At 37.3% G+C, this 27,077-nt stretch overlaps 1 protein-coding gene across 2 annotated transcripts in view; it reads left to right on the forward strand.

The window, feature by feature from the left end:
- The window catches only part of LOC110032864 (probable CDP-diacylglycerol--inositol 3-phosphatidyltransferase 2), a 60,704-nt gene that overhangs the window by 19,949 nt on the left and 13,678 nt on the right, over positions 1-27,077 (forward strand). For both annotated transcript variants that reach the window (XR_002294884.1, XM_020736635.1), the window contains exons 5-10: positions 15,373-15,412; positions 15,564-15,608; positions 15,698-15,763; positions 17,352-17,466; positions 17,551-17,607; positions 17,712-17,810. Coding sequence is in view for 1 of the 2 variants with exons in the window: in XM_020736635.1 (XP_020592294.1) it covers positions 15,373-15,412; positions 15,564-15,608; positions 15,698-15,763; positions 17,352-17,466; positions 17,551-17,607; positions 17,712-17,810 (422 nt within the window). In the remaining variant the exon portion in view is untranslated. The remainder of the gene's footprint in view (positions 1-15,372; positions 15,413-15,563; positions 15,609-15,697; positions 15,764-17,351; positions 17,467-17,550; positions 17,608-17,711; positions 17,811-27,077) is intronic.

Genomic DNA, 27,077 nt, shown 5'->3' on the forward strand with positions numbered 1-27,077 from the left:
CCTTATAACCAAAGCTTGAGTGCTGAGACTCGTAAACAAATTCCCGTGCATCGAGGCCATATACACTCTCCTTTTTCCTTCCCTTTGGGAGCTGCAATCAAGATCTCAAAATCCGAGTGGTTAGACTGATTGCTAGAGCTACCAATTTCTGATGGGCTTTGACTCCGGATAACTTCAGGCGCATATACTCATCCTATAGAAGATTAGAAAGGCTAAGTAACATTGAAATAAGATTTTAAATAACTTTCACAAATAAATAAAAAAATATTCAACTTAGGTGGACATGGCTAGATTTGTCGTTGATGGCCAGTGTTCCACCTGACAATGACGTGTAGGGCATGCAACTTAGCGATTGTGGGTTCTCATCCAAGCTTCAGCCTCTGTTAACATACAAAAAGGTTAGGAAAAAAGTAATTAGAGAAATTATTTTAGTGTATTGTATAAATCTTATCGTCCACCTTGTATACTCATTATGGGGACCGAACCTCTTGTGTGTAAGGAGGTACTCATGCTTTCACAGTTCAAGGCCCGGTTCTGCTTCGCCGTCATCCTCTTCCTAAGATACTCAGGATAGGACCAGGCTCTACACAATTTGGCTCATACATTCTCGTCTATCCATATAAGCCTCTGCCACTTCTTGCGAATATCGATGACTATATCTCGCAAGCAGTTTTGGCCTCGGGTCTCGAGCTTCCTTCGGATCTGCTGATTATGCGCAACATCTCACCAAAAATCCATTTGTAAAATAAGTATCAAATAATGTTTGTTTTTATAAAAACATAACTAATTCAATATTACTTAGTTTATCTCACTCTCTCAACCACATGTCTAAAATCTCAATCTGGATTTTCTTTCACGATAGATGTGGAGCATTGTACCCACTCTTGTCGAACTTTATGAAACTATGGATGAGCTGCCTAGATGGATAAAACTTGCAAAAATATAATATTAGTTATATAATTTAATAGAAAAATTATTTTAATTACTATAATTTAAATTACTTATGAATTATCATCTGACTCAATGTACTATTGTTCTGAGGTGCTCATTACAGTAGGTTTGACAGTAGTGGAGGGGCTTGCCTCAGATAAAGATAGAGGTGGCGGTGTGGTGGGAGCTGCGTGGGTGTGGTTGGTGTGGGGGTAATCGAAGGTGAAGCAACGAGCATGATGGGTACCTATGTGGAGGTCGAAGTGATAACTATTATAGTGGTGCTCATCTGCATGGTGGACCGTGCAACCGCTTACTTCTTCCTCTGGATGAAACTGGAGACAACTGATCTCCGAGTACCATGGCCATTATTGCCACATAAAATCTTCTGTAACAAGAAGTGAGTTGATCAAAATAAATAAAAGCAAGAAACATGTGAAGTAATATTAGAAAATAATACAAGTAAAATAGAAAATAACATAAGAATAAGAAAGAATTGAAGTAAATGCATGAAACACCTGAAAAAATAATGTAAAAGATAAAACTTACAAGTACAAGAAGTAAAAGCAATAAGAAATTAAAAATTAAAATTACGTTTCCATTTTAGTCTGAGGAACTAATTCCTCAGACGGTGAATAGTTATCGTCAAACTAATCCACATCAAGATTAACTTCTTCATATTTACCAATGACGTCCTCTAAGATAATCCCTTGCTCTCAAAATTCTGAAGGGCTATGGTTGGCTAAATTAGTTTCTGGATGTAACAATCATTCAAAATCATATTTGACCAAAACTCATCTCGACTTCTACTATTTAGAATCATGTAATTAGAAAATTATTCCGCCTAAATCGTTGCAGAACATATCTTACACTTGAAATCCTTAATATATAGGAATTGTGCTCTAGGTGTGTAAATTTCTTAGCACAAAGAAATAAGAGTCATAAATGTATGCAAATACAGGAAAGTGAGTGATATATATGCAAATCTGCTTCCCCTAAATAAGATAAGGGCATTTATATACATATCACACAATTCTTATGTATTTACATTTCTCATATTTAAACTTTCATATCTACATACATAACACTCAAATCCATAATATCACACCAAAAATAGCAGACTTCCTTCTTTAAAATTACATATTTTTTAGACATGAGTTTGAAGCCTGAATTGATATGTAATTATGAAACTTTTGGTGTGAGATGTGTACCATACAGAAGGATTGTGTGATAGGTGTGTAAATTTCTCAACGCTAAAGCGATAAAGTCAGAAAAATATGTAAAATACATAGGAATTGTGTGGAATGTATACAAAACTTCATAACACTAAACATGAAATTGGGCATTTATATACATAGCACACAATTCTTTTGTATTCATACATCTCATACCTAAACTTTTATATCTACACCCACAACACTCAAATCCTTAAAATTACACAAAAAATAGCAAACTTAAAACTCTTTTTAAAATTAGTGAAATACAAAATTTTATTCATAGGTTTAAAACACTGAGTTGCTATCTATATAAATATGAAATTTTAGGTGTGAGATGTGTAAATACAGAAGAATTGTGTGCTAGGAATCTAAATACATAAGAATTGAGTGGCAGGCCTGTAAAAATTGAGTTTAGGTGTTAAATATGTATGTGCATACAAATTGAGTAGTAGTTCTCTAAACCTAAACCCTAACCCTAAACATGAAGTAGAAATTAAAGTCTTAAGTGTTACATATGTAAATACATACAAAATGAGTGGAATGTTCCGTGAGCTAAGGAGTCCATCCATGCCAAAGGAGAAAACCAAATAAGTGAGAGAATACCAAGAGATCAAGTAAGGGGGGATAAATACTAGGTTTATCTTTTCTAAGCCGGAGTTGAGCAAAGTTGTGGTCGCTGAGAAAAGTTGAGCTCGCCAGAAGAGAAAATGAAGGAACGGTGGGCAAGCATCATCAAGAGAGAAAATTATTTTTTTGAGAGAGAATCAAGGTAGGGTCGCCAATGTCGCCGAGAAAGAATATTAGGTCGCTAGAGAGAAAACTGAGGGAAGAAAAATGAAATCATGGGTGATTGAGTTGCATATAATAGAGATTTCTGGTTGAAATTTCAACCGATAGTTTTACTGTTGAATTTTTTGTTAGTAATAAGTCGATTTTAAGTGACAGCAACCGACTGAAAATTTACGACAATTGTTTAGTACTTACATTAAAATTATGAATATTCAACGAGTTATTCAGTTGCCAAGTTGTACATCACCATTGAGCCACTTCTTCGGCCAGTAAATAACGGGTTGAAAAGAATCAGGAGGTATTTTTGCCTTTCTTTGTGGTTCTCATGCAGTGGTTTTAGCTTTGAGAAGTGGAAGTAGGGTTAGAATTGGACAAAAACGCACGAAATTTATTTTTTAGGGTTTCTAATGTGCATATGTTAATTTTTACGAATTTCAAACGAGTTTTGATCTGCCAAGTAAACTATGGAATAAGACCAGTACCTGCAAGAGACTTGACTCACCAAACAAGAAGATTTTTCATGAATTTTTGTAGGGATTTAATTGAGTAAAAGTATTTATGTAAGATGGTAGAATAACACAACAATTGGAGTTAAATACAAAACACACATTAGATAAGTTCCTGCAACTCAAAAGATGTTGGTTCAATAAGAGTGGCATAATTAGTTTTCTTTGACGTGGATGGCCACTAAAACTCTTCTCTTTCTTCGGAATGTCTTCACACGAAATTTTCCCTAACAAAACATCTCTTCACTTCATTCTTCAGCAAGGATATTATATTTTATAAGAGAAATTTAAAATACTAAAAGAGAGGGGAAAGAAGAGAGGGGGACACATATTTGGATGAGGAGGTGATTATAAATGTGTGACCATCCATAACTTCAATCAGCCGGACCACTCCATGTTTGAAATGGTATGTATTTGCTAACTTTAGGCATAAATACATGCGTTCAAATTAATTATATCATTCTTCAATGATAATTGAAAACCTAAATTTCAAAATTTCAAGGATTTGAAACTTAAAAGTTTATAGTTTCAAACTCAATGTCCCCAAACACAATACACATTTATAAGCTTTCACACATTATTCATACAATACAAAACAAAATTAATTTCCCTAAGGGTCTTCATCTTACTCTGGATTATTGAACCTTCTTGATCAGCTGCATTTTTTTATTGAAACTTGTGGTTGGTTCTTTGCTTGCATGATTGGCATATGATGCCACATGAGCGAAATCAACCCTTCTAGAACGACCTAATGATCTTAAGTCAATGCTAATTAAATCAATGGTTGTTTACCCGCATTAGCTCTTCACCAAATGTTTGACTTGGGTGAACTAGGAAAATATTTCCAAAAAATAGCCCACCTACTACGACATAACAAGTTGTTGAAAAGCTCATGGCTCCATGATGTAGTAATTCTTGTTCTTTAACCACTATCCTCTCCTTGATTGAGGACATTTGGCTGATAGGCCCATACAACACATTTAATGAGTACATCTTGGAGGCTATTTAGAGGGAGGGTGTGCGATTGTATAGGTGTGGGACGAGGTTCTCTGGTTCCCTTTTTTTCCTTCTTCTTTTTCTTCTTTGCTTATTCTACTACATCCTGTCATTGCTGTAATAAAAAGGCTATATAGGCAGAAATTATTGAACCACTTATATCTTATTGTTGTTATCTGTGTAATCTCTCTCTATGTATTTTCACTAGATCATCCTTTTTCATTGGCCCAAACAAGCTTACTCAAAGGCTCCCACTTTAATTTTCTACTCTCTCCCCTTAGATTGCGAGGAACCCCGGCTTCTAACCTCTCTTGACGTTGCATTAATAACTTCTGGCCGTTAAAATATCATGAACTAGGTTTTAAATTAAAGTTTCAGATGAGGCTTATACATTATTACTAAATAACCAATATTCTACTTGAAATAGGAGAGGCTTGCTTCTAAAACTGCTGAACTTTTCCGCTGAATTGTCAAATGAATAATCAATCACCTATGGTCTGAATATAGTTTCTCTTACACAAGCCCATTGGCTACAAGATTTTCTTGTTAGTGTCTCTAGGTTACAAGGAATTAGGGAATGTTATTCCTGAAATTGGTAGGTTTTTCATGCACTGGGCTCACCTTTGGAGGCCAGGCGTGAAGTAGAGAAGCAGAGGATGTTCAATCTTGTTTTTCTTCATCCAACCAATTGTCATACCAAATCCCCATCAGTAATAAGCTTGTAATCAGAGGAAATTTCTGAGCTATTTGACATTCCCATTCAGATAGATCATTAGTATGATATAACCGAACCATCATTTGAAGCTTCCCATAATATTTCTTTTTTCTTTTTATGCAATAAGTCTTGGAGAAAGCTAGGTACAGGTACAATATTCTCGGCCATGTGAAGATAGCTGGAATTCAGGCCAGAGGTTCTCAATGTGTCTGCTGGCCACTTATTAACCCTTTTTCGATAGAATGGTAGAGCACTTTTGGAAATTTAGGATTAAGAATGCAATGAAAAGTTATTTTTCTTCAGTAGACTTACTTGCGCAGGTAGCAGTGCCAGTAATTTTTCCATAAAAGAGTTGGGCATTGCCCAGTAATATTGCTAGTGTCACCTTCCAAAGAATGCTTTGCACGGAAGGTTGCACTGTCAGTTTCTACACCCATTAGATGCACCAATGTTTATCTCTATCTTTCAGCCGTACGGTCTACTTCTTTTGCTTCCATTTTCTTGGCCTATTTCAACCCAACTAATTTCATTGTGACAACGGGGTGTACATGATTGATCTTCATTTTGTGTTAGATCAAAGTTAAGCCTTTGTCATGCACCAAGCTCTTTGACCATGAAGTTTTGGCCATCGGTTTATAGCTTGGTAATCACGCAGGCATGCATTGAAATTTGTACATGTCCTCTCACAGACCCATGTAAAGTGGATCTTTATATGCTTTGCAGGTAAACCACAGTGGCTTCAGTTGAAACTGGATATGCTTTTGAGTTCTTTAGCAATGGCTCTATATTGGCTAATATAATTCATGGTCAACATTTCATTTTTATTAAGGTTCTATCAGCCAGTTAGCTAACAACTGTGTCAGAAAGGCCGATCTCCCAGCCAATAGTGTTGATGAGGTTTACAACCTGAAGTTGAATTCAATAGTGCTGATGAGGTTTACAACCTGAAGTTGAATCTGTAATATGATTCATGGCATTTTTGGCAGAGGCCATGTTTAAGCTATTTAATCTTTAAACGAAGGAATCTGAAGGTTCAAGAGGATCAAGTAGAGGGCGCTTTCTTGTGGCCATTGATTCAATGTTGAGGTCCTAGATAACCTGTGAATTAATGGTGGAAAGTATGGAGGATTATCAAATTTAGTTTATCATGTGCTCTTGCATTATGGAAACTCAACTATGCCTTTGACCATGTGTAGCTTTTTTGAAATGATAGAGATTGTAAGTTTTGAGAATTGAGCAAGATAATTTCATTGATCTGAAAAGGGATATAAATACAAGCAACATGAATGATAAAATAGGAAATATATAACACTCATATCACTAGGAATCAATTCTTTTCCTAATAACCACCAGGAAATAAAAGGAAAGATATAATGTAGTAAATACATAAAATAGGAAATAAAAAGAAAGGAACTAAATCAATACTAATAACTTCTAACACCCTCCCTCAAATTGAAGCATAAATGTCAATCATGTTCAACTTGGATTTGAAATCATTAAATAACGACAACGGAAGATTCTTTGTGAGAATACAGATGGCTTGATATGATCATGTTGGACTGGATTATGAGCAATGCTTATTGCAGTTTTATTGTCACAAAACAGCTCCAGAGAAATGGTGGCCGACATACGTAACTCATAGAGCATGATGCATAATCATAAGACTTTACACACCCCTAAGGACATAGAACGAAACTTGGCTTTAACACAATTACGAGAAACTATAAGATTTTTTTACTCTTCCGCGTGACAAGGTTTTCCCACATGAAGGAGCTATAACCCGTGGTAGATCGTTAATCATGGATGGGCCCGATCCAATCAACATTCGTATAAACTGCAACATAGTGAGAGGTGTGACAAGAGAACAACAAACCTGAGCCCGATGTGCCTTTCAAGTAGCGGAGGATCTGATGGATAGCCTTGAAATGGCTTGTAAGGATCATGTGACAAATGTTTGGGTGCATATGGGCGGGATAAATGAGTTTACCTACTAGGCATTGATAGTCTGTTTTGTTCACTAGAATGGCATTGGAAACTTATGCCAATTTCTAATTGGGGTCCATCGTGACAGTTGTCGATTTACAAAGAAGTAGATTAGTCTTAATCAATAAATCTATCACATATTTGCGTTGGGATTGGCTGATGCCCCGAAAGGACCAAACTACTTTCATTCTTAGGAAATTTCAGAGAGAACCCAAGTCTTTCATCTTAAAAAATGTGCCCAATATGCCTTTGAGAGATTCCAAGTTCGACTAATCGTTACCTGTGAGCACGATGTCGTCGACATATACGATGATGATTACAATACGATCACCAGATGAATGGCGGAAAAACAACACGTGATCAGATTGGGTCTGGGAGAAACCATGACTCACTACAACTTTGTAAACTTGCCTAACCAGGTCCGTGGGGATTGTCTTAGACCATAGATAAACTTTCACAATTGACACACTTGTCCTTGGGAAGAAATAATCAAATCTTTGTGGGAGTGATATACACCTCAACGAGATCACCATTAAGGAAAACATTCTTGGTGTCCAACTGAAGTAAGGGTTAATCCAGATTCCCAACTAGCTATAAAATAACCTAAATGATATTTAGCTTAGCTACCGTAGCAAATGTCTCTTCATTGTCAACCTCTTAAATTTGTGAATATCTTTTGGCAACAAATCGCGCCTTGTTGCGTTCAAAAGATCCATCAGAGTTAAACTTGGTGTTGAAAATCCACCTAAAACCCACCACTTTCTTTTCCCCAGGAAGATCAACCACATCCCAAGTGTGATTTTGTTGAAGATTATTCATCTCGTCCATGGTAGTAGCCTTCTAGGACGGGTTAGCTAATGTTTCTGTAATAGTGGATGGAGAAAACGATCTGTCAAGAATGGAACAAATATTTGTAAGTCAGATATAAGTTGTGGAATGAGGTACACTTTGCCATGGGATAAATAGTGCATGACTGTGCCTGCTTGCGTGGGGCGGAGGGGATTCAACTCTTTACTTAGTTCAGGAGTGATCCCTGTAAGATGAGAGAGCATTGTTCCGAGGGCGTTGGTCGGATCAGACTCCAAGACCTGTAGCGGGGCAGCAGACTCGACGGTAGTGGCATTGGGATGAGTCTCAAGAGAGGGTTTTGTATGACACACAGAGAGAGGATGGAGGTGATGTTGGTATGACTAGTGGCTAATCCAGTGGGGTTGAGGGTTCTTTGGACTCAATGGCCATAGGAGTAGGTAGAATGTCCAATGGAGTCAGGAATGGAACAATCTAGAAATTCAAGCTCCCCCTCAATTGAGGCAATGTTAGGGAAGAATGAGACATTTTAAAAAAAATATCGACATTGACCTAGATTTTATTGGTGGTAGGATCAATATATCGATAGCTTTTTTGAGTGGTTGTATAGCCGAGGAAGACATATTTAATTGAGTGGGGTTCAAGTTTACTACGATTCGTGAAAGTGTTTCGATTAAAGGCCGTGCATCCAAGTATTTTGGGATCTAATGTGGAGAAGAACCGATTGGTACGAACTCACAACTTCAAGACAGATAGAGGGGTTCAACTGTTGTCGATTTTTGTGGGAACTCTGTTGATGAGGTAGTGGTAGTAAGGACGACGTCTTTCAAAAAATGTTTAGGAATATTAGTTTGAAACATAATGGACAAACAAATTTGAGGTGTCTATTTTTTTGCTCGATTAACTCTTTTGTTGAGGGGTATTTGTATAGGAGCTATGATGAAGGATGCTCTTACTAACAAAAAGTTCCCCCAATGTAGAGTTAAAGTACTCACGACCTTTGTTGGTTCGAAGGACTTGAATAGGTTTAAATAGGGTCAAAATGGAGTGAAAATTTATAGAAGTGGCTGTAACTTTATATTTGTCTTTTAATATATAAACCTAAGTCTTTCAAGTGTGACCACCAATTAGAGTAATGAACTACCATTTATTGGTATAGCTCAGAGTTCGAGAGGGTCCCTATAAGTCACTATGAATAAGTGAGAAGGGAGGAATGAGTGTAATGATGAGGTGGATGTGACACATTGACGTTTAAATAATTGACAAATTTCAGATTTAAAAGAAGATTCAAATGGAGCAATTGTTTTGAACAGTGAAAATTGAGATGACCCAAATACCAATATAAAAGCATAATTGGACATGTAGTAGAAAGAGAAAAATTACAATTACAGGATTTTTTGCATTATCCATGCCATATACTAGGAAAAAAATAAAGCTCGATTGTTCTCTTAGCAGTTCCAATTATTCTTCCTGGACGACGATCCTGAAATTCACAAACATTAGAAAAAATGAGCAACGTAATTAATGTCACATGTTAACTTACTGACCGACAAGAGGTTACACATAAGCAAAGGAATGTGTAACACGAATCCCAGTGTCAACCCAACTGTTATTACAAACGACCATTTACCCGCAATAAAATTACATGAGCCATCGAAAATTTCAATAGAAGCTTACCCGAAGCACAGAGAGTATGTCGAGAAAAAGTAAACACCTGTTCATTTAAGATTTGTTTGGGGCAGCTGCAGCTTGTCCAACTTATTTAGATAAACTGCTTATCCTGATAAGCTGCTGATAAACAACTAATCCGGATAAGTTATCTGACTGTTTGGTTTGTGTGTTTGAAAAACAACTGATTCTGGATAAATGATCATTCTGTCTCTGTTTTGGATAAGCTATTTAGTTGTTTGGTTAGTGCATTTTGTTAACTAAAAAATGATGAAACAGTAATACCACTACACATCGACATTCCAATGTAGCAAATCGACATTTATTATAGATGCAGTGAAGAAAAATAGCAGCAAAGAAGAATTCCAAGACTGGCCCACACATTCTTAGCAATTGGATATTCAGCCAAAATAGGGGGAAGATTCAGAAATACCATAAAGTTATTCTGATGCTCAAATTTCATCACACGAAATTTCAGAACTGAACATACAAGAAATTATCATATTTTAGAAAGAGATAAGCACAAAGTCAGAAAACTCATGATCGTGGCCACCACATATGGAGCTCAGTCTGCTGAAATCCAGAGCACTGAACACTCAATAATCGTAAAACTGCAAGGAGAAAGTATCTCCCTAACAAAAACGAAACTGCAAGGAGAAATTATCTGCCTAACAAAAACGAAATGCTCCATTCAAAGCCATCCATACGAAACTCCTCAAACTTACGGTAAACAAGAAGATAAGTACTTACAGAGCAAAGAGGGCAGATCACAGGGGAGAAGAGGGAAGAGAAAAGTAATGCGTGAAAAAGATCAAGAACGATGGATCGAATGTTGCGATCTCGTCTTTTTGAGATCACGGAACCTAGGGCACGAACTGGGATGACGAAGGAAGAAGGGGTTAGTAAAGTAAAAAGGAGCTTGAAATTCTGGCCCGCGACACTGAGGACGCGGGCCGCGATCATATATTAACTTAAAACGATGTTTTACGGGACACAACCAAGTCGTGAAAAACAAATGCATTATGTGCGTTTTTAAATGCATAATCTGCAAATAAGCCCCCCCAAACACATTTTTAATCTGTGGCACCTGAATCAGTAATCCACAGGCTAGAAGAAGAAAAACAAGCGAGTGTCATAAAGATGTTACCTTCACAGACAGGAGAGGTCGATAGGCATGAGGAGAACTGACTAGATCTAAGCAGCTTAATCAAATGTTCCATCTGATTCTTAATAGTTTTTGCTAAGTCGGGAATGGTGCGAGTAGGGGTCAGCTGAATAGTAGTAGATTCTGAGGTCATGGTGAGGCCTTTTGCAGCAGAAGATTTGGTTGAAGACTTATTTACTGGTTTCCCACGGGGTTTTCAACACTTGTCGCAGGTATGGTAGCATTTGTGGCAAAAGTCACATGTGGAGTGATTGGCTTGCCACGACATGGTAGATTGTGGAGTGTTGCTGGAGACCAAGGTTGACGGCTTGGCTGAAGTAGTTGAGTTGCTGACCATGACAAGTCTCTGGCTTTCTTCGCGACTGATCTTAGTGAAAGCAGCCCGTGTTGAAGGAAGATGGTCACGTTCCAGTATATGATCACAAATTTCATCAATTTCTTTATTCAGGGCCAACAAAAATTTGGAACACACGATTATTTTTTCAAGATTTTTTGCAGAAGGAAAAGATTTGCAGGATAGTATCAAGAGTCATAGTAGATGTCACGTTTCATCCATAAAACAACCAAATCGTTATCGTACTAGGTGAACGTCTTTGATCCCTCTTTAGCCTCATGAATCTTATTAGAAATTTCATAGAGTTGTCTAGAATTACTTAAATTCGAATAAGTATTGTGAAAGGCAATCCAGAGGGCACTTGTAGATGGAAGAAACTCCTAAGAACGACCAATAGAGGTCTCCATAGAATTAATGAATCATTACATAACCATAGAGTTTTTCACTTCCCATGCAACATATGCTGGGTAGTCTTTGGAAGTTTAGTAGTCATGCTCGTGAGGTGGCTAAATTTACCTCGACCTTTGACGAATAACGAAACAGCTTGAGACCATTGAAGGAAATTGAAGTCATTGAGTTTGTGGTAATTAGAAAATTCATGTGGTTTTCAGGTCCCCCGGTCTGCAGAGGGATTGAGGTAGATTTCAATCCTCTGGTAAATTTAAGAATCGTGTCAGATGGAGGTTCGATGGTGTAGGAATCAACCATGGCTCTGATGGAGCCAAAGGAGAGTTTTGAATGTCGAGACATGGTTATCAACAAACAAGGTATGCAGGGAAGGCTTTCCAGTCGACACTAGGGAGATTCAATTAGGAAGAATGAAGATCCGACTGTAGGAAGGAGTACGACGGTTCTTGGTAGGAGGTTCGACGGTTCTTGGTAGGAGGTTCGACGGCTAGAGACAAGGACCTTGGCTCGGGAAGGCCTGCAAGGAAGAAAACCAACTGTAGGAAGGGTATCCGACTGTAAGAAGGGCGTCCATCTGCTGGATTAGGGAAGGTTCGACTGAGCGTCCAGCTGCAGGAAGGGAGTCTAGTGGCTGGAGAAGGGAAGGATCCGTGGCTATAGAACAACAGGGGAAGATTACGACGACTGGAGAAGGACCTCAGCGGCTAGGGTTAGATCCCTTAGCTCTTTGTAAGCTTTGTGAATTGAGCAAGATAATTTCATTGATATAAAAAGGGATATAAATACATGTTACATGAGTTATAAAGTAAGAAAGACATAACACTCATATTAGTAGGAGTTGATTTATTTCCGAATAACCCCTTGAAGATAAAAGGAAAGGCATAGTAGGAAATACATAAAATTGGAAATAATTTGAAAGTAAATAAATCAATAGTAAGAACTTCTAATAGAGACCTTTTGAACAAGGAAAATGTTGTGCAACTTATCGACACGGAAAAATTTGTTGTTCTTTGGAACAGAATATTGAATTATTTAAGTTTTTGAATTTGAAAGTTCTAACTTTTATGTAGCATGACAATGTACTTTTTAGAGAGATGTTGAGAGCCTGTCTTGGATTGATGATGCAAAATTAGGTTATTATTATTATGGGGATTAAAATTATAGTTGAGAGACTGAGGCTTCTTTTTACAATGTTGTGCCACTGTCGTCTTTAAAGTTTAGTACAACCTAGAATGTCTACTCTAAATGAAATGGAATTAAATATCATGATGGTTGGAAGGAAGTGTGCATATATTGTGGCCTCTCCATCACATGATACTTCCACAAATTTGAATTTCAATATGTGATATTCTTGGAAATCTAACTAACTGAAAAGTGCTGTTAAGGGTCTGTTTTAGGGTAGCTGCAACTTTTTAAAAGCTGATGCGCAACAACTGTGCCAGGAAGCTGCTCACAGAAGCTGCTTCGCGGAAGCTTTGTCTGTTTATTTTGTGCAATTGTGAAACAACTATGTTGTAACTGCTTATGAAAAAAAAGACCTTTCTGCTCCTGTACTATTGTGTTGTATATAACAAAATCAGTTCTTGTTGCACATTTCGTACATGAAAACATATAGCCGGTTTTAAGATTACACAATAAAAAGTAGCACCTCACTAAACAATAACATACTAATCAAAATTAAAAGTAAAACTATTAAAATTACAATTAATACTATCATAATATTGAATTTAAAATGCAGACGATTAATTTCACCTGATAATCTGTCTAACGAAATTCTCCACGTCTGATCACTGTCGTAGTAGTCATAGTTCTCTGATCTATTTCTTGGATACCTACAAAGTTGTCTCCCATAGCTATGCTTCTGTCGCGAAGTAAGCAGAGAACATTGCAGTCCACAGTAGCAGTACAATATACTGGAGGCACCGAAAGACCTTGACCTGATCTTTTCTGAAGATTTAAAATCACAAAACACTGACTCTTTGATGCAACATTACTAAAAAAGAATAAAAGAAATACTCAATTAAAATTAATAAAGTTGTGATATTTCATAGCGCGAAGAATAAACCAACGATTAATCTTTTATTACAAGAAGACAATAGACTTTTAAAAAAATAGTTCTTGGTTGCTTTTAAACTATGTAATATTGAGCTTGTATATGTCACAGAATCATATCACCACAAAAGCTTTCTAAAAAACAACAACAGTTATATGACTAAAGAATGAATGAATCTTGGTTGCATTTAAACCACGTAAAACAATGCTCGGATGTTCCACAAAACCATATCAACAAAAAAGGCCATCCTGGAAAACCCCTTTGACTGAAAAATCAGTGGTTCTTGGTTGCTTTTAAACCATGTAATATCAAGCTCGCATGTGTAACAAAATCATATCACCACAAAGGTCATCAAGAAGAACCATTGAAGTCATTTATGTCATCATAGACCTCAAAATCATAAAACAAAAAAGATATAAAAAAATTATATTAAAGCCACGAATGCCTAAAGGCTATCCATGTGGGAGAAGAATAAAAGTAATTTGCACTGAATCAAAATTCCACAGGAATATCTTTGCATTTACTATCATTACAATAAACAATAGTTACTTTTCCGTGAAAGAGGACAACCCTTCCATACCAACCAAATCGAGCATACACAGAGGCCACAGACGAGAAAGAGCTTCCCAGCCTCCAAAATACATATAGATAAGCAAATTTCAAGTTCATTCAATCCAGAGACCGCAAATTCCAAATCCATTCATTCCAGAGCCTGCAAATTTCAAGTCCATTCATTCTAGGGGCCATAAATCGAAAAATACAAGTCATAAAACACATTGAATCGAAAATCGAGTAGAGCAAAGAGAACAAAAAAAAAAGATATAGGATACCAAAATCCAAAATCCCATCATCATAATAGTAGAACATTGAGTTCATAGAGGAGAGGACTCCTTACGGCAAAGACGCGGGAGAGGAGAGAACCCCTTAAGGCAAAGATGCTAGAGGGGCAAAGATGCGAGATATGTAGAGATGCGAGAGGAGAGGATAGTGCAGAGATGCGAGAGAGCCAGACGAGAGGGTAACAAAGCAATAGAATCACATAAAAATGCGAACTGCTGGGTCAAACCCACAACCTTCATTCAGGAGCGCATTTCGTAAGACGCTGTTGTTATATTTTGCAATTTTGCGTTTTCTCACAGCGCCGCTGCCAGGAAGCTGCTCTAAACGGGCCCTAAGATTTAAATATTTTTGCTTTTTTTTTCATAATTTCGTGCCACCTGCATCACTCGTTTTTTAAGTGGATGACTGGACTAGTATTTTCTATGAGCAAAACACAATGAGATTGATCTTTTGAATACTCTTATTTATAACGGTCTTAGTTTGCTTATAATTTGTACGTAAGCTTTATAATGTATGTAAAATGGCTTCTGGTGTAATTCCGTGTCTCTAGCTGGTCTTATACCTCTTAAAACTCGTATTTTAACCTTAACACTGCCTCACATCTTTTAAGTGAGGTGAATTTGCACTGTTCATGCCAAGTGACATCCCAAGGTAAGAATTTTGTTAACCCTTGATGTGGCAGAAGGCTTTGGTTTTGAACAAAAATAGACATTTTTTTTAATGATGTGATGTCTTCCTCTTTTTTGTCCTTTTTATGACAGTGCATGTCTTGCATATTAGAACAATTAATCTTTTAGATTAGTTCTCTTTTGTTTTACTTTCCATAGCCGGTTGAATCATGATGAATGTTCCATTTGCTTGAATCTTTACGAATTTTATCGTAGCTGTTTCTTGAGTTCAAAACCATGCCAAAATCAAGGTGTTTGATTGTGTCACCTTTTTTTTCCCCCTGTTTTCTCAGTATCAACCTTTGGGGCAGTTCTGGACATGGTAACAGACAGGTACTTTTCTTATGTATTTTATGGTTCATACTGCTGTGATTCGAAGAGATTAGTGAGTTGATTTTGTATCTAATCTTGTATATATTTGTTGTTCGAAGTATATTTTAAAGTCCCTGCAGTGGACAACTTATATGTTTTTTACTTAATCCAGAGTGAGCACGGCTTGTTTATTGGCAATCCTCTCTCAACTTTACAGGTTTTCATTTTCTTTTTGTTATGCATGATTTATCATTATCTTCTTTGTTGCATCTTAATTACTTTTTTATAACTTTTTTATCTTTGCAGACCTGGCTTGATCTTTTTAGCATTGCTTGGATTAGATATTGCAAGCCACTGGCTGCAAATGTATAGGTATATGCTATCATTCTTGACTTCTAGCCTGTATTTTTATATTGGTGTAAATTTTTGGAAAATTTCATGCATTGCGCCGAATTCTTATATATTTACATATCTAGCGCCTAAACTTTAATATTTACATTTAAGCACTTTGTTATGATAAAGCTATGCAAATGATATTTGTGATATTTTTTATTTGATAATGAATATTTGAGTGTTATGCATGTGGATATGAAAGCTTAGTGTTAGATATGTAAATAGATAAGAAATGTTTTGTTTGTGTAAATGCCCATAACTTATTTTATGTAAGTTAATGAAGGCTGCGTATATAATTTCCCTTATTTTCTGTCAAATTTGATGTTAATTTTAATTCACTCCATTTATATTAATTCATATTAGCCTTTATGCCAATAATAGCACGGCATGACTTGATACTGATCCTATTGTGAGATTTTTTTGAATTGTTGGTGTCAAATATGGGCCTTTTTTTTGCCATGTTAGAAGGTGATGCAGTTTTTGGGCACAGTGTATTAAAAAGCTGTTTACTTGTGCAAAGACCTGACCTTAATGTCAAAAACTCAATCTTTGATTTCTAATGCTGAAACTTGATAGTGCATGCATTGTCTTAGGTACAGGGTGGTTTGTTAGAAATATTTAATTCCAAAGTTAGATGAAACATACAAAATATCCATTAGACATGAAAAGAAATTGGGTTTGGTTATATGACCTTTTGGAGACATACTTTTAACTCCAAAAAAAAAGGAAAAAAAATGTGGTGGGGAGTAAGCTTGCTTAGAGATGTCATTTTGCTTGTGGTTACATATCCAACTTTGAAATTTCCCCTTTCATTCATACCTGAAAGTCTATGCTCGTTGGAAATTTAATTCATGTGTATTAATTCCTAGTTTTTGTTTCTTAGTTTTCAAGTGTTAAGAGATATCACCTGTAATGTACGTTCTCATGTGAAAAAGACACAAGTTTAGTATTTTCAATTTTGAATTGTCTATTATTCTCTTTTAAATTTTTTCATGACTACTTTTGCATGTGTGACTATTATGATGCAAGCTGGGTTTTCTTTTGACTCGTAATCTTGAATTAATGCTCTTTCCTTGTGGAATTACAAATTGTAAGACATGTTTGCTGTCTTTATAGTTCTTGCCAAAAATATAAGATCGGAAACTATGATTTTGATTTTGTTTTTTTGGCATTTTCATCTTGCATCTCATCTTAGATTGTATTAGTAATCTTAGACAATTGCTTGCAATCCATTGCCTTTTATTTCATTTCTTGGCTATCTAGTATTAATTGACAGGATTTTGCAAGGTGGGATTTTTTATCCCTTTGGTGTTTGTGGGAGTACCTCTACCTTGGAGATCTCCAATTAGTTTCCCTTTAAGCTATCTTGATCTCTGCTTGGTCCCTTTTGATTGATCATGCATTTTCGTTCTTTATTCCATCAGATTTCTAGTTAAATCTTGACTAGACTCATGGTAAAAGCTCCAATTAATCATTGCATATATTTATATAAAATATCTTTTCTATTCAAAATTTAACCTTTTTGGTGTTGGAATTCCTGAAATTTTCCAATATATTTCTTATTCAGTACTTTCTTGAGTGGCAAGAGCAGCCACAAAGATGTCAAGGACAAAAGTAGTTGGCTTTTAAGGGCATATTATCAGCATCGTTATTTCATGGCGTTCTGCTGTGTTGGATCTGAGGTAAAGGACTTTCCAAACATTCTTCTTGTTTGGACATTTATATAGCTCTATGTTCAGGTAATTGATACGAATGCCCGGCTTCAGGTTCTTTACATCATTCTTTTTTTAATTCATCAAAAGCACGATGAAAGTTTAATCTCTGTAAGCATTTTGGCTTGTGCCATTGTTATTTGTTTCCTTTCTTTATTTGAGTTGAGGTAAAATCCTTAATCTTTCTGATATTTTACTTGGTCCAATATTAACAGGTCTGTGTGAATGCTACAAAAAATAGCTTAACCCTTTCAGTACTATTCACTTTAGCATTTATTGGATGGGGAATTAAACAAATTGTGAATATCATTCAGGTATATTCTTCTTCTTCTGTATTTCGCTTTGTATTTCAGGACTTTAGTACGAGAAAAATGATTGAGCTGGTTAGAGAGAAGAATTATATCTTCTTGTTAATCAGAATTAGTTGCCATGCTCCTTAACTACCACCCACAATTTTGACAAATTCTTGCGGATTTTCATTCCAAGACTTGTGAATTTGCGAAACATAATCATGTTATTTTTCTTTAATGCATTTTTAGATCCTTTACTCATTTTTATTTTAATTCAATGTGTTATTTGATGAATTCTAATATTTCTATTTGCTATGACTGGCGTGGGGCTTATTGGCTTAACCGGACGGTTCGGTATTTGGGAGCCTCTCGGGGAGCTGGTCCAACGTGGAGGCTGGACTGACTGGCTAGCTATTGGGCAGAAACTACCGTCTCTTTCCCTCTTATCTACCTATCGTAAATATGTTGCTTGCTGAGTTAAGGTTTAGTCTTGATTTTTTAATTTCAAATTTCTGCCTCCAGGCGTTTTCTCTTGTTAGGGCTGTATCCGAGGACAGTTGGTGCATTGATTATATTCTGCTCTGAGATGATGATGACCTCTACCTAATTCTCCCACACAATCCTGCGCCTGGCCACTGTCCTACTATAGGCGCCTGCCTCTCTTGCTTTTAGTAGCCGACCTTCAACCATCCTCCTTCCTTCATGTTCCAAGACTCGTAAATTTGCGAAACATAATCATGCTATTTTTTTTTAATGCAGTTTTAGATCCTTTACTCATTTTTATTTTAATTCATCGTGTTATTTGTGCCCTTTTAAAATTTCTAATATTTCTATTTCCATGACTGATGTGGGGCTTATTGGCTGAATCAAACGATTCAGTACTGGGGAGCTTGTCCAGCAGGGAGGCTGGACCGACTGGCTAGCTTTTGGGCAGAAACTACCATTTCTTTCTCTCCTGTCTATCTATTATAAATATGTTGCTTGCCGAGTTAGTGTTTAGTCTTTGATTTTTTATTTCAAATTTCTGCTTTCAGACATTTTCTCTTTTTAGGGCTGTATCCGATGAGAGGTGATGCATCGACTGTATCCTGCTCCGAGGTGGTGATGACCTCTACCTAATTCCTCGACGCAATCCTGCGCCTGCCACTGTTCTGCAATAGGCACCTGTCCTTCCTGCTTTTAGTCTGTCGACCTTCAACCATCCTCGTTCCTTCATGTCTCCCTCCTGCTTTTTGCTTACTTCCTGCCTCCTTGTGTCCAACCATCAACCCCAGATCATCTCCCTGCCTCCTTGTTTCCAGCCTCCAACCACCCTGCCACCTTCTTCCACATGCCTTCATTTATCGACCATCTAAGCTCCTCATCCTGCCGTCCCTGTTTCTTTACCCATCCACCACCATCTCTTCCCTACTCAATTGCCAACCACCAAGCCTCATCACCACTTTCCGTGGATGTTCCTACCCGCCCTAGTTGGATATTGATGTTTTGTTGTGTTTTCTTTTTCATTTGCAACTCTTGTTACTTTTTGCTTAGTAATATTTGCTTATGTTATTGTGTTTTGGGTTAATTCCGGTATCATTTGATATTAGAGCTAGCCTAAACCTAGTCCTATCCTAGGGTTTCCTAACATTTGCGTCACCCCCCTCCCAATCCCGCAATTTTTTTCCCCATCTTCAACCACCCATGCCGATCCCAAACTCTAATCATGCCACCACGAAGATACATGCTTGAACCTACTCGGGACGAAACACATTTAGAGATCCGTCGGCTTCAACAGAGGCTCATGGTGATTGATGATTGAACCTAGGGTGAGGTTACCCTCGAGTGCGATTTGGAGAAGTGAAGGGGAGATAGTGATGAAGATTTGAAATCCGTTTTACAGGGAAGACGTTAGTGATGAGGAATACGTATCCCACCACTTCAGGATTCAATATCTGGGGAGACCGAGAGAGGAGCGCACATATGGAAAATAGATGGATTTCGACATTAAGGCAAATCTAAATGAATGGAGGTATGGATCTAAATGAATTTATCAATTGACTGCAATCTATTGAGCGAATCTTCGAGTATAAGGAAGTGTCAGAGGATAAATGAGTGAAATTAGCACTATGAGACTGAAGAAGAGCACATACTTGTGTAAAAACTTGCAGAGGCAGAGTAAGAGAGAATACAACAATAAGATTACCAAAAGAAATCTTCCACACGTCCCCTGGCCTCGTCCGAATCTGGCGATATTGCATAAGTCGATCTTGAAAAAGAGGATGGCTTCGTGCAACTAAACCAAGAGATCGTCCATATAACTCATTCTGTGCAGGGATATGACTCGCACTCGTGAGAGAACATTTCTTTTGGTTGTGACTGGCGAGAGACGTGGAGCGATAGTCAGGCAATATCGGGTTTGTCATATGGTAAAAATCAGGAGACAAAATACATCACTATACACCCCATTACTAGTACCAGAGACATTGTGGGTGGATGCTAGCTTGAATTTTATAGTGAGTCTTCTAAGGATGGCGAAATAAGGATTCAGGCATGGTCGCGGTAGATCAATTCTTGAAGATGATACATTTTGTACCCTGCCCCTAGACACTGGATGCATTGCATGTTGCTGACTGATACTTCAGGGAGATTGTGAGGCTGCACGAATACCCATGACCATCACTTCAGATAAGGATGTCATGTTCCCGAGTCATTTTTGGAAGACTGTGGGGGAAAATTGCCACTAAGCTTCACTTCAGTTCTGCAGCGTATTCGACGGAGGTAGTGAATAGGAGTCTTGGAATCTTACTGAGATGCTTTGTTGGGAATAATATTAAGCAGTGGGATTGATTCTAGCTCATGCCAAGTTTGATTATAACTGATCCGTGAGTCGAACTACGATAGGTCACACCCCATTTGTGATCATGTACAGGCGCAACCCACTCCACTCGACATGGTACTACTGCTGACATCAGAGATTAGTGAGAGGATGCAGAGGAACGAGTGCACAAGATTCATAAGCTTCACGAGGAGATTGGAAAGGAGATCATTAAGCAGAAACACAATTACCAGATACTGGCGAACAGGTCAAGGAAGGACCTTTAATGAAGGAAACCTAGTGTGAATTCGATTGAAAAAAGAGAGATTCCCTAGTAGGAGCATTTGGAAGAATCAAACCCAGAGCAGATAGACCTTTCAAAATACTTCGAAAGTGGAATGATAATGCCTGTAAGATCAACCTTCCATGGGATGTCAATGTTTCTGTCATGTTCAAATTCGTGAACCTGAAACCGTACTCCAGAAGCTTTGACGAATGAAGTTGAAGCTCCTCCAACCTCAGGAGATTGATTCAGGTCTTATTGGCTGAGTCAATTGGTTCAACAATGGGCAGCCGGTCCAACATGTAGGATAGATCGGCTGACCAGCTATTAGGCGGAAACTACCGCCCCTTAACCCACTTTCCCTCCTATCTACCTATTATAAATATGTTACTTCTTGATTTAGAGTTTAGTCTTAGTTTTTTGATTTGATAATTTTGTCTCTATACGTTTTCCCTTGCTAGGGCAATATACGAGGATAGGTGGTGCTTCTGCTGTATTTCGTTCCAAGGTGGTGACAACCTCTACTTAATTCCCTCACACAATCTTGTGCATGACCGCTGTTCTACAGTCGACTCCTGCCCTTCTTGCTTGCGATCGATGGCCTTCCGCCATCCTCCTTGTTCCCAACAACCGACCAACCTGCTAAATCTCTGCCTCTCTTTGTCTGATCGCTGACCCCCATACCATCTCCTTGCATTCTTATTCCCCTCCTCCAACCACCCTGCCTGCCTTTATCCATTGACCATCCTGACCCTCCTCTTCTCCCTATTTATAGCCGCTAGCTTCCCCGCCTTTCCCTTCTCTATCCATCTACCACCATCTCTTCCCTACTTAATCTCTAACAACCAAGACTCGTCAGTGTTGTCCTCGGATGTTTCCACTCCTCCCTAGTCAAATATTGATGTTTTGTTGTGATTTTATTTCTGTTTGAGTTTTGGTTGTAACCCTAGTTTCTTTTTGCTTAATAATATTTACTTTTGTTTGTGTTTTGGGTTAATTTAGGAATCAATGAGATTTGTTACTTTCATTTATTGGTGTCAAATTTGGTTCGCGGGTCAAGTTCGCATTCAACTTGAAATTGAACCAATTCAAAATTACTTAACCTGAATATTTAAGCCGGTCATAAAATCTAACCCAGACCTAACCCCATTTCAATTCGCTAATCCGAACTCGAACTTATTTAAGATAAGACATAATATCTAATCAAGTCAAAGCTAGGTCAATTTTGAGTTAACCTCGAGTCGATTTCGAGTTGGTGGATTGATTTTAGTTTGGCGGATCGACTTCATGTTGGCTGGTCGATTTCAGGTTAGTGAGATAGTTTCAGTTCAAATTCGGTTTGCAGCTAACTCAAACTAAAAAATTGAACAGGTTAGAGTTCTTAACCCGAACCCGATCCGAATACATTTCATGGATAACTGCATTCAAATGACTTGATTTTACTTATCAATAAAAATTTCAATGTCAACATCTTTTCAAATAATGCTCTTATTTTTTAAATCAATTCAATTAAATTATCTAAATATTTCAAATAATGCTCTTATTTGTTTTAATAATATATTATTATCCTTCTTTCATGAAGAGGATATAATTCATCAATTCTCATATTCTGACTCTCCCTAACAAAATGTGGTACCATAAAAGAAAACTCATCACCTTTCGGAGGTCACCATGGCTATTCGTCTTTAGAAACACTTACAAAAAATGATATTGAGAAGCTATATAACTGTTTCCTAGTTGACCAATCTAATATTCTCAAAGGAAATTGACTCAAAAAATTTCTTAATTGTTTTTCAAATTTTTTTTTGTTATACCATCTTTTCCCGATGACTCCATGAAAGACTTTTGGTGCATTACTTGTAATTGTTCGAACTCACATTTCAAGATATTGACCATTTAAGTTGTTGGCCTCACGATTTAGTCTCATTATTGTAATTTTCCTAGTGATCACCCATTTTGAGAGTGCTCTAGCTTGAGCATGTTTAATCTTGGAGCTTTTGGTGAACTTCCAACCATTACTTCAAAAGGTATCTCAATGTTTAAGAGTTCAACTTCATTCTACTTAAGGGGTTTCACAATCTCCACACTTAGGTAAATAACATTATCGTCAATGCGATAAGCCCAGAATCATCCACCAGGCATATATGATTTTAGAGTTGGCCCCTACAGATTCAAGAGGTGGCTCCCATGACGTAGCACTTTGTTCCATATGACTCTTAGTTCCTATCTTCAGGCTAGTGTAATGCTCTGATACTATTTGTGACAGCTCGAACTCTCACCCATCGAGATATTGTATGCCTTGGGCCAAATGACCTTACGGTTTTGTCCCATTTGTATAGCATCCAAGGAGGTCAGTCATCCTGATTGCTCCAGCACAAACACACTTCACTTTGGAGATTTTAATGAAATTTCAACTATTGCACCCAAAAGCGCTTTAGTGTTTAAGAGTTTAACTTAATTTTTTTTAAGGATTTCACATTATTTATGTTCATATCTACAGACAGCATCAGAAAATTGGATCCAAGATTTCTTTGATTGACTTTTTTGGCCTTCTCTATGGTGTTGTGTAACGAGTGCATAATGCCCACCGGAACTTCCACGAATTTTATCATCAACTTGATACATTGGTTTAAGGATATGGAATTTTCTCGTAGAACATAATATTAAAAAAGATCTCTTTTCTTCTATCATCTGTCACGACTGTCCCGGAGATCTAGAATTAATCAAGGTTGTAACAGACGGTTAGATGATGAAATTAAGCTTTCTATTATTTTATTTCTGTCTTTAACAAAAGAAGTTTACCTTTTCAGTTGCTGAACTCGTCTTTTGAACATATTATCTTCTCTAGAATTTATTTTTGTAAAAATTTAAACCTGATTTATTAAAACAATGTAATGAGTTTTTTAAGATAACCTATTCGAGTAATCACGTTTTTAACTTATTGTAACCCAAGTACAATAATGGAATATTTATGTTTGTGTTACTAGAGGGAACCCTAACAACAATATGAACACAAATATTATTATTGAAAAGGGCAATAGGTGGTTACAAACATGCACACTTGATAAGGAAATACAATAACAAACAAGCAAACATAGCTAAATATATTCAAAGGTGGTGGTCGTTTTGGTAAGTGGACGATAGAAGGAAGGTGAGGCGGTGGATGCGACAACAAGAAAGGGCTGGTTAGAGGGCTAGAAGAACAGTAAACAACCAGGAGAGGTTGTTCCGGGTGGCGACAACGTGCAGGAATGAAACCGACAACAACGAGGAATGCGTGGGACTACAGGAGAAAAGGGAGGGTGGTCCTAAGGTTACGACAACGAGGAAGATTGCTGGGCATCAAAGACAAGCGGTTAGAATGAATGACACTAAGGTGGAAGACAACAGGAAGGGATGGCAACAAGTGGATGAGGTGGTGTCTGGCAGCTGGAGTTACAGGATGACAACAAGTTTGTTCTCAGGTGGTTCTGGCAGCATGAAAAGTCGGAGGCGACAATGAGGGGAGGAATGCAGAGGATGGAATAGTCGAAGATAAATACCCTCGCGAGAATGAGTTACAGTTGAAGCATTATTTGATTCCTTTGAAGGAGATCACCATCTCGAACGAGCTGTAGCCGCAACACTACCCGCCTTTGGATATAGCATTAGAAAGGTAAAACCTGAATGTTGATGACTGTTTTAACAGAACACATGCCAAAAAGACACATGAATCACATTCATAAGGTCTAGATAATTAGGATTAGGTCCCCTTATAGAAAGGAGGCACCAATCCCTTGTGGAGGAGTCGATCAACTCTCCTGGGTCTAGACTATTTCGGTCCAGACGAAGGAATCACATAAGTGTCTCCTATTGCTTCTCTACGCTCACACCAGTCTTTTGGGGTTGGGGGTGTTTCAACCTCACAAGTCAAAGCTTTTCTCTTCAAGTTGAAAGTAGTATAGTTGCTGTAAATTCTTGGTGTTGAAGGATCTTAGATTGCGACCCGAGAAACATTTGGATCCCATTGTCGACTGCAGTCTGTTTTTCCCACTTGAAAGCAATCATCCATATCGGTTCAACCATATGAAGGGTCTACTGCCTAACTGGACTTTGACTTCATGCCAAGTATGCCTTGCAAAGTCTCACAAAGGTAGTCCCAGGTTGGCTCAATCCTATATGATGTGAGAACAAACTAAACTTTCTCTAACTGTCATAGCCATGGTGGTAAGGTATTGATCATGATGCCTTTACATGTTTTATGTAATGACCGACCTTAATCTTGAATCAGCTCCTCTATCTCGCTTTCCTCCATCATAAACTGATCCTAATGCCACGTCTTTGTTGGTAAGGGCATTTATAATCTTGGACTCCTCATAATGTAGGACCATGTGCTTGCCATCCTTGCTGAAGAAGTAGGTATTCATGAACCCGTCATGCTAACCCCCTATAGAAGGACTATGTGCTTGCCATCAACAACAAGGGGGATGGTTGAATAATGAAGATGGGCGGTTGGAAGGAATGGCAACAAGGTGGGAGGCGACCAGAAGGGATGGCAACAAGTGAAGGTGATGTGGTTGGAGTTACAAGACGACATGACAACTAGGTTGCTGCCTTGTGGTACCGATAGTGAGGAAAGGCGGCGACGACAACTAGGGGAGAAATTTGAAGGATGGAAAAGGCAGAGATAAATATCTTCGCGAGAACTCACTATAGCCAGTGCACCACTCAATCTTATAGAAGGTCGCAAAATCGGACGAGCTACAAATAGAGTACTACCAGCCTTTGGATATAACTCTAGAAGGGAAAAACTTGGATGCCAACGACTGTCCTGACATAACGCAATCCAAAAATTGCAAAAACCTAAAATACAAGAATCACACATATAAGCTCTAGATAGCTAGGATTGGATCTCCCTATAGAAAGGAGTGGTCAATCCTGCTGGGAGGAGTCGCTCAACACTCCCTGGACCGGAACGGTTCAGTCCAGACGAAGGGATCACAACAGCCTCTCTTGCGACTTCTTTATGCCTGTGCCACTCGGTCATTTATACTTTATCATAAAAATTTATTTAATAATCTAGTGCATGTATTTTTCACATTTGCATAAAGCAATTAATGTAAAACGCTATATGCATTAACTTTAATTTTATTTTTCAAATTTTAATATTTAATTTTACTTCTACTTCATACTTTTATCATTTGCATCTGTCTCAGTAGCATCATTAAAACATAACCCAACACACCTTGATCAATATTATTTTATCAGTACAGTGGTTTGTGATCTGAATTACACGATTGTTCGAGGTGGAAATGTACCTACTTGCCTCTGATCAATATTCTGATGTCTGCACAGTGTCTAGCAATCTAAATATCACGGGGTGGTAGGAAAACATTTACATGCATGGTAAATTACCATCACCTTCTTGTATTAAAAGGAGGTGAACTCCTTTTTCATGCCCATACGAACATTCATGTATGAAATATTTTCTTTTCATTCTTTAAGGCATACATTACTTTTTTATAGGGCAATTTCCATTCATCTACTAATGGAGAAATGCAATATTTTTGGAATCATAATGAAATGCAATACTATTATGATTTCATAGGTGAATCACTATGCAACTATCTTATATAGGATTCTTAACATGCATACTTCGAAAGTTCATATAATAATTTGATATTTTTGTACGAGAATTTAGATGCAACTATTTATACAACATTGTTAACATGCATGCTTACTATGATGTGTAGCTATTTCTTGTGCATTTTTTTCTTGTCTAGCAGTATGAAAGATCTATTGTAATTTAAATATAACTGAACTAGAGCATAGATGAAATCAAACATGCATTTAGAAATAATGAAAATATAATCACTCAACGCAAGTCTTGCTTTATTATCTCACTGACTCTTTATCTTTAAATCTTTTAGGATTAATTCTTTGGTCGCAATAGTTGTTATAATTTAATATAATATAATCTTAATATTTTAATAACATTAAATCTAAATTAATTAAATCAAACTTAAATTCCATTTTTCATATTTCTTTTCCTTCATGTTGATCTACTATGAAATCCCACTATTTGCAAGGGTTTAGAACTCTCCAAAGGATATCTCTTGGGACCTTATCGTAAGCTTTTTCTAAATCAATAAAAATCAAATGTAGATTCTCCTTATTATCTCTGAACTTCTCCATCAAACCTCTCAATAAATGTATAGCTTCCATAGTAGAC

Source organism: Phalaenopsis equestris, unplaced genomic scaffold (assembly GCF_001263595.1).
Source record: "Phalaenopsis equestris unplaced genomic scaffold, ASM126359v1 Scaffold001041, whole genome shotgun sequence".
Lineage (NCBI taxonomy): Eukaryota > Viridiplantae > Streptophyta > Magnoliopsida > Asparagales > Orchidaceae > Phalaenopsis > Phalaenopsis equestris.